At 38.8% G+C, this 16,423-nt stretch overlaps 1 protein-coding gene across 1 annotated transcript in view; it reads left to right on the top strand.

The window, feature by feature from the left end:
* The window catches only part of ADAMTSL3 (ADAMTS like 3), a 184,306-nt gene that overhangs the window by 107,897 nt on the left and 59,986 nt on the right, over positions 1-16,423 (top strand). Inside the window, exons 6-9 of the mRNA XM_086471487.1 lie at positions 159-285; positions 9,478-9,552; positions 14,904-15,061; positions 16,036-16,147. Of these exons, the coding sequence (XP_086327613.1) occupies positions 159-285; positions 9,478-9,552; positions 14,904-15,061; positions 16,036-16,147 (472 nt within the window). The remainder of the gene's footprint in view (positions 1-158; positions 286-9,477; positions 9,553-14,903; positions 15,062-16,035; positions 16,148-16,423) is intronic.

Raw genomic sequence — 16,423 nt, 5'->3', positions numbered from 1 at the left:
ATGACAGTGTGCTTTTAAAATCCTAAATAGCAAGATATGCTTTGATAGAATGAGGCTAGCTCATAAAATCAAAAGGGTAACATAAATAAAATTCTAGAAACCTGAGCATGTCTGCTACATCTTTGCCCTCCTTCTGACTGTGGTGTTGATGTTGGCAGGCAGTAGGTTGTGATCGACAACTTGGGAGCAATGCCAAGGAAGACAACTGTGGAATCTGTGCAGGAGATGGTTCAACATGCAGGCTTGTGAGGGGACAAGCTAAGGCACATGTCTCACCAGAAAAAAGTAGGTTGCAAATTGATTCTATGATAATTTGACCGTGACTATGTTTTCTGCTTGTATATTAACATACATATTGCAGAGTGTTGACCTTTTAACTATATACTTGTTTGCAGTTTTCCAAAGCTACTTATTCTAAAGTCTGTGCTAGATTAGTCTATTGAAATTCCATGAGGGATACCACACATTAGGGTATAGCTAGGAAAGAATTTGAGATATGCAATTTTTTTAATACAGCTACTCAATTCGTTCTATCAGGAATAACCATCAAGATGCTCGTCTTATTTTAGAGGGTATCCTCATGTTGCAATATATGTGATGCTGCAGCAATGTTTTTAAATCATGGAAACATCTTATATATGGTTTTGTGGAAATTGTGGCCCATGATTGAAAGTGCCTGGTTTTCAACTTAACTATGCTTTTTTTTTTTTTGTTACAATTTTTTTTAAAGTGTCTAAAGACGGTTGAACTTCAGAGGCAAGTTAGCTACTTGTATGGTACAAAAAGCACAAGGTGAAAGGGAATAGTGCTTTCCTCTCTTTTTTTTTGTTTGTTTGGCTCAAATTTTGCCATTCTTTCTCAAAATAATTAGCATCTTACTGTGAGTAACTCTGTAGATCTCAGTAGTGTTGAAAATATAAAAGAGGAGCGGTATCACAATTAGCCCCTTTGCTGGAAACCTTCTTAAGACCCCAGCTATTTTGATATCCAGGCAATGTTTGTCACACAGAGGCTCGTCTCTGACACTTGTGCCTTCCACCCTCACAGACGATGCTCCCTGTAATCTCACAGCGTATATCCCATGTGTTTATTATGTGAGATAGTTGCCTTACATCTATTTTTCTGTTTCTGAACTCACAATGTGTGTTTTGTCATATGTGCGTTTTTCACACGGAGATGGAACCTTTGGGGTTTGTTACCTTCCTGCAGGGCCACAAGATGCAAGGGTGATGCAAGGTGCTCTTAAGAGTAAAGTCAATACTCAAAGTTCAGATTCAAGCAGGTATTTTTTTTAAATGGATAAAACCTCTGCCTTTGACAGCTGCATATATTTTAGTACTGTTGTAGTTCAGCCTGCAAAGATTTCACTCATGCCTCGATTTTGTTTGATTGATGCCGAAGATAGTTGGTTTATATTCAAGAACCACTTTTTCCAAGCTCACCATTGCAGCATCCCAGCGGGTAGGAAATCAAGAAAGGGAGCCAGGAGACCCACATGGTTAAACAGGGAACTGATGGGCAACTCTAGGTGGTCCTGCTCTGGCAGGGGGGTTGGACTAGATGATGTTTCAAGGTCCCTTCCAACTGCTAACATCCTGTGATTCTGTGATTTTGAAAGAGCTGTTGTATATTGAATTGTGTTTAATTCTTATTGCGGTACATGTAAATATTTCCAAGGTTTTTTTTAATGCCACTGCAGTATGCTTCGATGTGGATGTAACTTGAAGCAGAATGTGTGTTATATTAATGCTTACTACCTTGTAGTGTGATGACTTGTCTTGATCTACAAGGTTTCATGTTAGATTGTCTTATACTGTGCAGGTGCATAATTTCTGTAATTCAACACATATGTGTAACAAAGGTAGTCTAAATGAAAATATTTTTGTGGCAGCAACTTTTAAAGTCACAAGATAGTTTTCTATCAGTCAAAGAGCCTTTTTTTTACGTATGGGATGGGCTATCAGTGTCAGCCTTTGGCTTGCCTTTACTAGAGGCCTTTTTCGTGGATGGGAGAATGTTGTTCAGTAATTTACAAAGTTTTTCATCCTGAAACACTCAGGAAATGCCTTAAATGTTTACAATGAGCTGAAGAAGAGTTTTCATGGAGGGCCACTTTTTATTCACTTTGTTGTATCGAATACTCAGACCTTCTGGTCAGCACAGAGCAAGCACTTGTGAAACAGTAAAGACTGGATAATATTTTCGTACTATTACAAAGTTGTATTTGTTTTGTGTGTCTATATATAGATAGATACAGGTATATCGGGGTATTTATACACAAAATATCTCTTCCCCTTTCTGATATGGAGGTCAGCTGGAACAGAAAGGAATTGCATTGTCTATTCTAGCTTTACAGCAACAGAGATTCTCCTTTGGAAGGACTACTCCTGGGACGGTAGAGCTAGTTATAAGGCAACTCGAACTAAACTTGTTGGATTGGTAAATCTGGTTGGATGGTTCTTGATAACTAAAATAAAAAGATTCACACTTAATTGCTGTTTAACATGTAAGTACAGCAAAGACAAAGTGGTAAAAGGGGTCTGGTTTTGAAACTGTCATTTTGCAACAGAAAACGTAAATTTCACTTGTGGTATTCTGGCACAGGTAAGAGCTGACTACAGCTGACATCACTTGGTAGAAGGTCTCTCATTGCCTTGACAAGCTTATGAAGAATACCCATGGTTTGGTGTTTTCTCTGTCATAATTCAGTGGCTCTTGAAGAATTCTATAAAATTAAAGATGAAGAAAGACTATTCTGGGGAAAGATGTTAGTTATGTCAAGTACACATGCTACTAAAATCAGAACTTTTGATGATTTTCTTGGTATTGCAATAGTGCCAAAATGTTTTTGGGGTCCAGTTGTTCAGCACTACGGAATCAGTTCCATATAATTGTCCTCTGTGTGAATGAAATGTGGAAATAAAGCCGTGCTTTCATTGTGCTAATGTATCGGTGAAGGGAGACACAGTATCTTCCGGATAGCCATTTGGAAGCTTTCAGAACTAGTGTTGAGAAGTAAAATATCAACACGGGACAGACATGTATTTAAGAGGGAGCTTGTAAGGTTGTGAGCAGGATGTAAATTTTATTGTGCAATGAGGCAAATTAAAGAATTGGAAGGAAAGCAAAAGCCAAAGATTTTATTATGAAAAAAAAAAAAGGAGACATAAGGGAAAATAAAAGTGCTTAGTTATCTGGGTCCATATTTTAAAAAGAAATTTAGGCATTGATAGCAAATGATTTCTCATAAAGAGCTCACTTTGTTTTATTATCTTTATTATATGTTTTTACATAAAATGAATGCCTTTCTCTGATTGGGAGACTAAACATCACTGAAAGAAAGCTTACTGTTTTGCAAATATGAAATGAACTGTCATTTCAAAAGTTCTTTATTTTTTCCACTAGTACTTAATTGCCTTTGAAAGACGAAGTAAGTTAGACTTCTGCCAGCAAGCCAGATTCTAACATTCTGGTAAAATGATTAAAGGTTTGACTAATGATATTCAAACAAAAAGTGTAATAGGTTGTAAAATGTACCATCCCATTGGGAAATGAGATATCATGGGCCTGATGTTTCTAGTAGTATATGCATGGAACTCCCATTAAGTTCACTACACTTTGTGCACATGGAAAAATTGCAGGATTGGGCCCTGACATCTGCTTTCTGCACCATTATTGGCAAGAAATGATAGGAAAGTGTTCTGGTTCTGATACCAAGGAAGAAGAAAAGATGCTGGTTCTGAAATGAACAAGGATTAAAGTTGAAGGCACAGATTTGTCGCAACTTGGTCTTACTTTGTTCTCAATCTGTTTGATACTTGCATGTTTTCTTAACTTTTTGCTAAAAGCTTCATACAAAAGGTTGCAATGCTGATAGCTTTGTAACTGTTTAAATTTCTTCTTGCCATGCCTTTTATTCCTATGCACTTGTGTAATTTACCATTGGTCACTTATTGTCACATGTTTGTATGTCATTATTCCCAAGCACACTTAACCAAAAGCCTCATTTCACTTTTGTTGTTCAACTACAAAGAGACCTTCTGCAAGGCTCCCTGTTCAGTATCATCAGCTGGCTCAGTTTTGTGACAACTTGCTGCCTTGTGTCTTTTTCCCTCTTTGAAATCAATATGCAGGGAGCTAATAACCCCCATTGTCAAGGTTGCCTGACACTTCACTTTGTAAGAATGATTTTTCGCCAAAATTCAACAGTTGGGTCAGAAACTTTCCATGCCAGGTGTTGAATGTTTTGGAGAAAATTCTGCCAAAACAACTCAGCATATTTCAAGGACACAGCAGAGAAAAACTTGTTGTTTCCCACTGTCAAAACATTCCTGAAACCTTTTCTTTAATATGTCTTAACATCCCCCAATGTTGGACTTGATCATGGATCAGGGATTTGAAATTTGGCAGGCAATGGTCTTCTGGTCATGGGCAAGTCTTTTGCAATATCTGTGAACATCAACACATATTTTACTACAACCCTTAAAAAACAAAACAAAACAAAACAAACGCAACTCTTTTCCTTCAGGCTCTGTAGAGGCTTCCTGGATGTTAACAGCTGACTTTTCCAAAAACTTGTCGTTTTAAGTGTGCTCTAGCTTGTTACATGTCCTAACTGCAAACAGATCACATGTGTGCAGTCTCCTTAGAATAAATAAACATGTTGCTCTTCCAGAGCTAAGCTATTAAAAGGTGTCCTTGAGGTTGCTGTTGCTTTCTACTTTGCTGCCATGTAGAATGGGTACCATGGAATGGACTCTATGATGCCTCCTGCCTCACATTCAGGCATTACAGAAGACATTTTGTGGAGAAATTCTAACTCTCCTGAGCTTCAGACTTATGACTAGGGGTAATGAGACCACATGAGGAGAGGGAAAGACAGACGAGACTAGCTGAACAGAAAAGTTCGACATTAGTTCACACAGTGAGGAAAACACAGATATGAGAAGGTGGGAGGAGGACCTAGGACTGGCTGTACAGATACATTGGGCCAAGGAAAAAGAGGAAGAGTGGAAGTCCGAGATTAGATAAGGGGTGGGAGATGGAATCAGAAACACTTGGAGAGGAAGTGGAAAAAATCAACTGTATATAGAGCCAGGAGAGGGAATTGGGACTGGTTTGGCAGGAAAACTGTGTGTGGGGAGGGATAGAATGCCAATATATCAGCATCTCGGTTTGAATAAGGAGTATGTTTTTTGAAGCAAATTTCATGATCCTAACATACTGCTCATCAGTTCACATCCTGGTGTGGTCTTGGAGAGCATAAACTGGATTTTTTTTCAATGAAGGTAAACTGGAAGATGTGCCCCAGAAACACACCTAATGTTCTCCAACAGCTACTGAATGTGCAGTCAATGGGATCAGACTAGAATTGACCCAAAGTGAAGCACCTGCAATGTGTAGTGTGGATTCTGGGTCTTCAGCACCAACTAGTCAGTCTACAGATCCATTTAGTTTGATCGGTTTACTTGGAGCTGTTACAGTATGAAGCCTGCTTCTTTACTTTCCTGATCTCCCGTGTCTTACTTGGAGAAATTCCAGTGTAAGAACGTTGGTTATTTCATTATTTATTTTGCACTGCATTTTCTTGAGATCCGTTTTCTTGATGGGCTGCATACTGTGTGTTTTCGTACGTTTTCTCCAGTGCATACAAATTCTAGAAGAGGGATCCAGGAGTAGAAAGAAGTAAGTATGCGGCTAAAGTGAGTTGAGGACAGAGGCCACAGTGTTAGTTGCAAAAGCAGGTTACCACACCTTAGAAATAATTACTCAGCAACACAAAGAAGTGGCACTCACAGATGAAGAGGTAGCCTTGAGTCATAAGATCAGTGGACAGAGGGATGGAGATACAGAAGAGTGGGAGAATGTGAGACTGAAGAGGAAAGGACTCAAGGACAGAAAGCATGTGCCTGTACAGATTTTGCAATGTGACTTTCAGGGTGAGGATATATGACTGCTGCTTTCAGTACGCATATCTATCTAGTTCAGGTGATTCTTCGTCTTTGCAGGTTCTTGCCATTAGGCAAGTCAGCAGATACCCCAGCACCAATGTCTTCTGAAATTATGCCTAATGTTAGAGTGGATCAGGGATAAGACTCTAGACATTTTGAGCTTTTTAGTTCCCTTGTGCTGGTAGTTGTTCCTGGATGGTTGTTCTTTGTATTTTGAGAGCACATAGGCCTTCAGTCAGAACTGAGGCAGGACCAGCAGGTAAGCGCAGAGCAAATACACGGAAAGAAACATTTTTTTATAGGCCTGCCCTGCTGTAAGAGGAGAGAGGGAAAAAATCCCAACTGGCCCATATGTGAAACAGTAAATGGGTCCACCATGGCCCACATGGAAAAATAAATAAAACCTGCTGAATTGGATTGAGCTCAGGAATGTGGCTCCTTCATTTTGATCCTGGGGATTAGCTCCCAGTCTTACCATAGCAGGGAGTCTGATCTTGCTCTCATTGAAATCCAAAATCTAAATCCACATTAACACCATAGAAACAGGATCAAACCTTGCCATCTAAAGTAAAAGTAATCTGGGAGCTTAATCAGCAAGTGCTGTGTGTGGTGTGTGCACCCACATTCACGGAGAGATTCCCCAGGTAAGAGCAGAAAGCCCATTTCAAGAAGGTGCTGGAGAAAGATGACCCACATGCCCTCGGGAATCCCTGCAGTGGAAGCAGTGTTAGAATAGAGAGACAGTGGCTCACCTGTTTCTTGGTTTTTAAGGTGATATTTATGACTTTAAAATCAGATGTTACAGTCTAGTGTTTCTGCATGTTCCAGATGATTTTGGGCTTATTTGTTTTCAGCTTTAGACAAAGGTCAGTGATTAACTTTCAAAGATGCATAAATAAGGGGGAAAAAAGATAATTGGAAATAAGTATGGATTTCAGGGTAGCAGTTTCCCCTTACGTTTTCATAAAAGTGTGGAATCTACTGATTTAATGGGAAACGTACAGAATAACCATTTTAAAATGGATTTACAGGGCATTGTGTTCCTTTAAGAATATGAATTATATGCTTCAGCTGAGAACCGGAGACTTTTGGAATACATAGCTTTGGAGCCAGACCTGGACAATTGTAACTACTGTTTCTTAGGAAGTTAAACCTGTCCTCAGGAGAAGGTGGAGTCCCTTAGGTCAACTCTGTCCCATTTTCTTCCAATTCCCCATCTCAGTTCAGAATTCCAAAAATCTCACTTTTATTTTTTCCTATAATTTACTTCATCTCATGGAAGGACTGCCCTAGGTCATAATTATCTCAGTCAGGTTACAAGAATCTTCTGCTGTCGGACTTCTTGACAGATCTGCAGGGCTGCAGAGGTTGAACATTGCTGTGGTGGTGAATTCAGTCATCTCCTCTAATGCAAATAAAATACTTTCTGGTAATATTGTCTCTGCCGCAGAGAAACACCAAATTTAGCACCCCCATGAGACCTTTGGACCATATCAGAGAGTGCTTCGGTGAGGGTGGAATGTCTGTAGTACTGCTAAAGGAATGTGAAGCATCCTGAAAAGGGATCAACAAGGCCTGCTGAGGCGAGGGGAGCTTGCTGTAAGGAGGTGGAGGAAGCACATCAGAAGGACCCTGGTTGTTCTCAAGAGGAGCAGTCCTACACATCTCTGCACATCTGCAAATCTGGGCCTCGTCCATTCAGCGTGGGGTGCCCTTGGTTCCACTTCAAAACAGCAGTTGCATGTATTCAGAACTGGTCCTAATCGGACTCTTATTTGAGGTTTTGTGCTGTAGCTGCTGGTTGTTTTTCAAGACGGGATACAATTCCTGACAAAGTAGGGACAGATGGGCCCCTCAAACCTGCTTTCTCTCAAATACTGTAGAGCACATGAATTCAGGAGTTATTTCCTTACTTTAAAGATATACACATCCACTAACTTCTGGCTATCTTTAGCAATGCGCCTGATGAAAAACCAAGATGCAAAAAGATATTAAGTGGTTCAGTAGTTAATGTTTTTTCCAGGGCTCCTTAACTGTATCATTGTTCTTACTGTAGTATTTTGCACTCTGGTGGAATACTGAAGTATGAAATTAATAAAGATCATATTTTATTACATCCAAAATAAATTGTTATATTTAAATGACCTTCCTAGAAATTGGCGATATAAAAACTGTAACGTAAGAAGGTGTTTATTTCAGAAAAAAATAATTGCAGTATTTGCTTGAACTATCCTGAACATTTGGCAGGATTTCATACTTATGTTAAGGAGATGTAAACCAGAAGCTGATAATTTAGCATCTACTGTAAAAGGGTCTGGTTTAAAGTGGAAAGAAACATTCTTCAATCATTTTTTAGGTAAAACTAAACTCAAATATTTTTCCTCTAAATATTGTATGAGTAATTCTGGAGCCAGTGTATCACTGACCTTCAACTCACGTTACTTTTTGAATTTGCAAAAATGAACTTCCTCTACCCCAGCCCATAGGTATATGTTAATGCCATTGCTGAACAGAGCACCCTCTGTGGGGTGTATGTGCCATGGACCCGTGTTTGCAAGTCCTGCCTCAAAGAAGATTTGCAGCTGGGCTGTGATGGAAACAGGAGACAGCACGTTGGTACTTTGTTGCTTGGACACTTCTCTCATCCTTTTGTGGCTATCCTTGTCATGCACTGTGCATACCCGTTTCTGAGAGCACCGCTCCTGTTGGCATGACAGGCTCAAATCAATAGACTGTTAACTCAGTTTTCTTGGGAAATCGCAGATTTCTTACATTTGAAATGGAAGGTAATAACTTTCTGCCTTTGTAAAATGTACTGAAGTAAGTGTGTTGTACATTTATATATGAAGAGGCCATTCAGGCAGCCAAAAGCTGTTTTGTATTGATGTGTCCTGTTCGGGGCTGGTTTGGTTTATGGTTAACTTTAAATTGACGCTCTTACTGGAAGGAATGATCTTATATGGTAAGTTAGATGCAGACACTCTGTTATAACATATACATTATAGGTAATATATATTTGCTCTTAACTGATCTGTAATTGGTTAAGGGTTGGTGTTAAGTAGATGATTTATTTCCTGTAAGTCCTGCCACTTATTACAGTTGTGACCTGCAGCAGGAAATGAGGTGTGGGCAAAGTAAGACTGAACAGCTGCAGATTTTTGTAAGGGGGAAGTACTACTTAGCAGATTCCTTATGTCAATTCAGTGGTTAGGAAATAAAACTAGGACAACAGAGTGTAAATATGTTCCTAATACACTACTGACATTTCAGTTGTTTTTGTTAATAACAAATAATTTTCCAATACCAGGGAAGATTTACAAGTCCTTTAGTAGGTCTTAATAGTCACATAGCATAGCAAACAGGCTCAGTGTACTGTACTTAATAACATATGTTTATTTTTAATAGAAAAATTTTGAAACCTGTTAAATATTTTCTTAGACACATTTGACAGTTTTCAGTCTAGTTATGTGATGTGCAAATTCCCTGATGCAAGATAACTTCTAAAACAGTTCTTTAATTTTCCTAGGGGAAGAAACCGTGATTGCTGTACCACATGGGAGTCGCAGTGTGAGAATTACCCTAAAAGGACCAGCACACCTTGGTATGACTGAGCTGTTTTATGTATTTATTCATAGGCAGAAGATAAAAACAGAACATTGTGTCTGAACTCACCCAAACTTTGGGAATATGGGTAAGATCATGACTGTGATTCCTCTTCCCATCTGTAATATCCAGCCTGGAGATAGTCCTACAGAACACTGGAAGCTCACTTGGTAAAACAGTGTACATACTGGTGGTTTTAAAATTTATTTAAACCAAGTAATTCTTATATAAGAATTCTAAAATACTGTATGCGCTTAAACCACATGCAATTACATCAAAATTACTTTCAAAGAGTTGCGTGTGGTATCAATAGCGCCCGTATAATCCAGCACCAGACTTCTGTTGAAGGGTCTGAGATAGTGTTGATAGGCCAGTTGAAGTCACACTTGATCAGTGAGCAGTGTTCAAAGAAAATTAATCTAGGTAAAAATGAGTTGTGGTAAACAAAATCCATGAACTACACAAGTCCTGTTTCGTTGTAATACTTCTGGTCATTACATACCATCTATGACAAACAGGTTGCTATTCTGTTAGACATTTATTTCCTAATATTTTCTATAAGGCTGATGATAGTATCTATGGTAATTTCTTTACCCATAGGCCTACTTTACTTTTACAAAGAACTAATCATTGCAATGGTAAATGGGATTGTCATAACAAGGAATGAAATAAACCATACATTTAATATTTTGAGCGTTTTTTTAACAGTAGAAGTGGAAGACTTAGTCTGAATCATAGAAGTAAAAAGGACTTCTACTGCTCTGAGATATGTACATAGAAGACAGAAATTTATTTTATTTGAAAATTGCTCGTCTATTTGTTTGCTTTGAAGAATATATTGTCATTTTCTTTAAAAGAAAAAGTTGAATAAAGACTTCCACTTTAGAGCAGCTCCAGAGTGACAACAACTTCTAGATACAACACCAGTATCAACAATGTACAAAGCTGAACTTATCTTGAAATAAATCATATTTGTGTAAAACTGTTGCAAGGGATGTGTGAAAGAGTGATCCTGACCAGTTCAGGTCAGGGCTCTTGGTCTTTCTTAAGTAGTTCTGCAGAAGGAAGTTGTTGTTTCAGCTTCGCATGAGGAAAAAGTACTAGATTCAGTGGCTCCTGGGGGATTTCTGGAAAGCTCCTGAGGAATGCAGCAGCAACTCGGTAACTAAGTACAGAGTGCTCCTGGCTTCCTACCCAGGGTGGTTCCATAAAGAAGCTGTGGCTTGGCATCACCTTTGTTAGCTAGTTCTCTAGCTCGATGAGAATTGTGAAATGCTCATTTAACCACTTCCCCCACATCTGTTTGCAAGTCTGTGAGGATTTAGACATTTGTTACCTAAAATTAAAATGACAGAGGTGGAAAAAAAAGTGAGAGCTGTCGTGGGGAGGGAGGTGGAAATTGCTTCTGGCTTCATAGATGGATCTTGAAGATCCAGTGTTCTAGGGGGTGTGCTTTGGGACAATTTGCTTGTCTGCCTTTCTGACTGTTTGTGGGTGTTTGTCACTTAACAGAAAATTTGGAGTGATCTTTGGTCTGCAACTTCATTGACTTCGATGTGGGTATGCAGGTATAATTAAAGGCAGAATTTAAAAAATAATCACCCATAATTACAGGCTCCATTTGTCAGAGACGTTCTTTCTGGCTTGTAAGGAGTTGAATTTAACAGGTGGAATAGGGACTACTGATCGTAGCATTTCATACCGCCTCCTGTTGCCAGTATATATTTGCTCTTCAAGAAAAGTCAGCAGCAATAGCGAACACTTGCACTATGGAGTGTCTGGCACTTTTCCCTTTGTGTTCCTTTATGCTTCATCCTGGGCTTTATGATCTGCTCTTGTTCCAGGGAAACACAGCTGCTGGATTAATCAAAAATGGAAATGTGGTTGGAGATGTAGCACATAACAGATTTGAAACGAATAAATGCTCTGAACGTTGTTTTACCATCAGCAGCTTAGTGTTTTAGGAAAGACTGCATTTGTAGCTGGTGAGAATAAGCAATTTGTTTGTGTGTATGGACGCTTTAAGACTGGCAACAAATTCGTCGGAGAGTAAAGGTGTTGCTTTGGCTTTTTTACAAATAGGTCCCTTATGTACTTCTGCCTGCTTGGGTTTTGTGAGTGATTTGGTGGAAAATAACCAAATAATTAGTTAAAAAAATTGTTATGAATAAAAGGTTTCGTTGTGTTGGTTTTGGTTTTTATTTGGAATATCTTATGGCTTTTCTAGCAGTTGTTTTAAGAGCATTAGAATAAAAACAAAGACTGAAAGTTCCCTGAAATTAATCTTCCAGCAGAAGAAACAGGAAAACCAGAAGCTAATATTTTTACAAGTGGCTAATGCTAGATAACTGAGGTCACGAACTTAGAGAGGTTAAACTTCACTAAAAGGACTGAAGCTCTTTTTTCCCTTTTTGTCAAATTCTTCTCTGCTTGCAATGATTTGCATTATTTGACAATGTTTAGCTACACATCTGTGCACTGCTTTGTCTTTTGGCAGATGCTAAGAGGAAGACAACATTGCTTGCATTTTGAAAAGGACTCATGTTTTATTTTGAGCCTCTGTATTGTGCTATCTCCAAATGAATGGCATGGAAAATAAAGAGCTTTTGGTAGCAGCATGATTTGATCTTTTTTGCATAGGGAGCAGGAACTATTTTCCAGGGAATTCTTCCATGCATCTCTACACAGTGAGGTAGCTGCAGTGGGTTCCCCATGCCACGCTGCCCTGCTCCTGCCTGCCTCTAAGAGTATGGGAAGCTTTTGCGGTGGGTCTTCCATCTGCAGCTGGGCAAGGCATTTCCACAGGAAAAACGTTCTTTGTATCAAGGTAAGGGAAGACAGACAGTTACAGGTCTTTGGCACCAGTGATTGTCTTGTTAGGACAGAAACAGGTGAGCACTCAAGAGAGTTCCCTGTCCTTACAACTCTGCACATCTGGAGTCCTAAAGACCTCTCAAGGAAATGTTCCCATAACTTAAGATGGAGAAGCTTACTCCTGAAGTCAAACTTCTGACCTCTCCAGGATTACAGGACCCCGCAAAAGAAATAAATGCTTGGTGAATTCTTTTCTAAACATTGCCTATAAGCCAGTTGGTGAAGCCTTTGTTTCCAGTTACTGCTCTGAAATCAATAAAGTAGGTTTTCTGGGGGGAATGGCTCCCTCATAAGAATTATGATGTTATGTATGTTACATACATTAGGCACTTGGTTTCACTCTGGTTTAGGAGCCTGTGATGTCAAGCACTAGATACTACTGAGCAGGAATATACTGCATCAGAGGTTATCTGTTGTGCTGTGGAATAGCTCTTCATCTCCCTGTGTAACACACTTCTGGGGAAATCTGAGCAGCTGTTCTAGGCTTCACTGACATGACCTCCAGAGATACAGGCCATCACTATATAGCTGGATCTTGCAAATAAATGCATAATTTGGATACAGATCTAGTGAAGCTCTAACATAAATGTACCCTCAGTGAGTCAACGTGTTGTTCGTTGCTGAACAGTATTCTTGGTTTGTGCTTAGAAAAACATAAAAATTATTTTTTTATTAAGAAAATTAGCATCAAGACTGTAAAGTAATGCAGCTCAGGTCACCAAATTAGCATCTTTAGCGTCTTTTTGCAACAGACAGATGTCTTGCTTTGAAATCTTAACCATTAATTTCAAAGGAGTCCTGTACTCCTGAGGATCCTACTGACTTTATGTGGAGCTGGAAGTACTTGAGGTTTGCTGATTTGACTCTTATTCAACAAAATGACAGAATAATAGGCACCATGCATGAATACTTACTGTTAAGCAGTGTAAGTTTGGGGTCAAGGCTTGCAGAAGCTTAATCCAAGAATGCTGAGTTCCAGATATTTAAAAGGTTATTTTACGATGCAGTAAGGAGAGAAAACTTCCATAAAAGTGACAAACAGAAATATGTAGTAATTGCCTAAATACTTGTTGCTTTTTCTGCGATTTATTTATATCTATTTGTTCCTAATGCAAATTTGTTTGACAATGAGGCACTTTGATTCCCAGAGATACATTTTTTTTCTCTTTGCCAAAGTACATTTGATTCACCACTAGATTCCTTCCCTATGATCAATATAAAGTGATTTCCTAGAAATGTATCCTTCTTTAAACTTCCTTCCAGCCATGTTATACCATGTTATATTCCAGCCATCTTTGTAATACCCATGAGCATAGTGTAACCTAATGCTTAGAAGCTTGGGATAACGTTAGTACCTTTTCAAGGAAGTTAATTACTTCTAGAATTTCTTCACTCTCTGTTGGGAGTGCTCCAGAATGAGTTTGTATTTTAAAATGTCTTAGGAAAGAAAACAGCATTCAGAGTTTGTTTTCGGTGCAGGTAAAATCAGATGCTCTTAACCTAAATTAGCTAGCCTGAATTAGGTGACTCTGCTTAAAGTACCAAAAAAGACAAGGTAGTTGGAGAAAGAGGGTATTTACAGCTCATCAAAAGGTTCCTTTTAGCCTTGAGCTCGTCTGAGGTTCATGCCTTTCTCATGCAGTGCTCTGATAGGTTGTAACCAGACCAGTGTATTTCAAGTCATGCATCCTGCTGTGCTTATATGTTCTATTATGCAGAGCCTCAAATGCTGCCTTCATTAGGAATATCTTCCTTTAGCTTTGTCCACTTACAGTTCAGTCAGTTTTCTGGAAGTGACTCAATCCTGAAATGCTTCATTTGTCCTCTGGAAGTTGTGGGCTGTTAGTTTAATCTGTTTCCAAGGAGTGCAGAACAGCTCAAAGAGGGTTTTCATCACCACCTGTTCTGAGAAAGGGACATCCCTGCAGCAGTGGTGCAGCCACCCACCTCCTGACCAAGCCTTTTGCTCACATGGGAAATATTCAAAGTTGAGTTAATGACCTCTGGAATGGGTAGAGTGATGCAGGTATTGAGGTGAGTGTTTAGTGAGTTTGACACCATTCAAGCTTCTCTGAAGACTGCTGCAATTGCTAAGGTTTTTGAGCTGCATGGAAGTATAAGTTGTTTTTCTGTATATTGATGCTGTATCTGTTTTGAGTTTCTTTCAGCTTGTCCTGCTGAATCTATTGCTGTATAACTGTACAGAGCACTTGGTGTAGGAAAAACCTTCTCAGAAGCACTTCTGGTATGAAAGAATAGTACGTTCAGGCAAATATTCCTGTGCTGACGTGTCGTGAAATTACATATCAGCCTATAATCTGAGGCAGCTAATGTTCTCGCAGGTGTTCTGTGTGGTTTTTTAATGCACATATATGGCTGTTACTTGCAAGGCAAAGTTGTAAATGTTACTTTCTGACTTCCTTGAAAATAAAAAATATCCTGTTTAAGTTAACTAATTGCATGTTTCTTCTTTAGTTATAGAGTCAAAGACACTGCAAGGAGACAAGGGAGAGCACAGTTTCAGTGCTCCTGGAACATTTATTGTAGAAAATACAACTGTTGAATTTCAGAAGAACACAGACAGGGAAATCATAAAGACCCAGGGACCTCTTAAAGCGGATTTCATTATCAAGGTGGGATGTGTGTACGTACAAATCTACAAAGATATTGCATGTATGTGCAACAGAGTAGATCGCTGTCCATCAGGTTGTAGTAATACAACCAAATCTTTTAGCTAGCAAATAAGGAATCCTAATTACAGTCCAGAGGTAATTTACACTAACTATATTCAAACAAATTAAAACGTTACATGATTAATGTCTTTGCTGTGGTGGAAAGTACCACAGGATCTTTAATGGTAAAGATGGCCAGGACTTTTGTTTTAAATATTACTGAAAGAATAACAGTGTGATCCTGTGCAGTAGCTTGGTGTTAATCCAACTGAAGACTGCCACCTACTGAACCTTCCAGCAGCACCCCAGGATCTCAGGCATGGCTAATGCAGCCACTGACCATTGCTAATTCTTTTAAGTTTCTTTTCTACCCAGACCACATAAAAAATGGCTTTCATCATACGTGCAGATATTTATATGTAGAAAAATACCAATATTTGACTGCCAAAGGAAGAAAGTCATACAGTTTTCCATTGGAAATGACAGCTGTTTCTGTATTATCACACCACTTGGCTTTATCTGTCATGTTGTAGAAATAGACTTTCAATAGTTTTTCATTTGCATCTCCAGTATCACATGTGCAGTTAGACTTGCCTGAATACGAACCAGTGCGCTTAGATCAACTACAGACTTCCCTCTCCAACAAGTTTTAAAAATTTTGCTAACAAAGAAATAGGACGGAAGAATACAGTCAGGAACTTTGCCAATCAAGGGTGGATGATCAAGTAGTCACATTAATACTTTGAATAATTTGAAAACCAAAGGAACATACAAGTGTTTGACTGTTGGAAACTTCGATTTAATTGTTACTCTAGACTTTCTAGAAGTTTTATGCCTGTCATATTACTCTCTGCACTGCTATTGTATGTAAATTATATTTTGAAATGACATGAACAGTGGAGTACATTACACACATGTAATGAAAATTTCTTCAGACCAGGTACTCTGGATCAAAAGAGAGCGTGGTTCAGTTCTTTTTCTATCAACCCATCAGTCATCAGTGGAGACAGACAGAGTTCTTCCCCTGCACAGTGACATGCGGAGGAGGTGAGTAATGGCAGTTCTTCAGCAGTGTTTCCAGCTGAGGATTACAAGTGGCTGATTTACAACCTTCGTTCAGCATTTTTATTGGTTAAATATTTGTGTTTCTTTGCACACTGGTGGTTCTTCAGAAAAATAAGTGACAGAGTAGCAGGTTAAGTTAGTGTGAGCATAGGTTTTTTTATACCTTATATTACTGGAAGTCATATTCTTCCTTAAGGAGTGATTGAGTAAGAACTTTGACTAAGAAATAAAGATATGACATTCAAAGTGGAAAATGAT

This window comes from Leptosomus discolor, chromosome 11 (assembly GCF_034619465.1).
Source record: "Leptosomus discolor isolate bLepDis1 chromosome 11, bLepDis1.hap2, whole genome shotgun sequence".
NCBI lineage: Eukaryota > Metazoa > Chordata > Aves > Leptosomiformes > Leptosomidae > Leptosomus > Leptosomus discolor.
The sequence above is the reverse complement of the archived record's forward strand: the minus strand, read 5'-3'. Positions and strand labels throughout refer to the sequence as shown.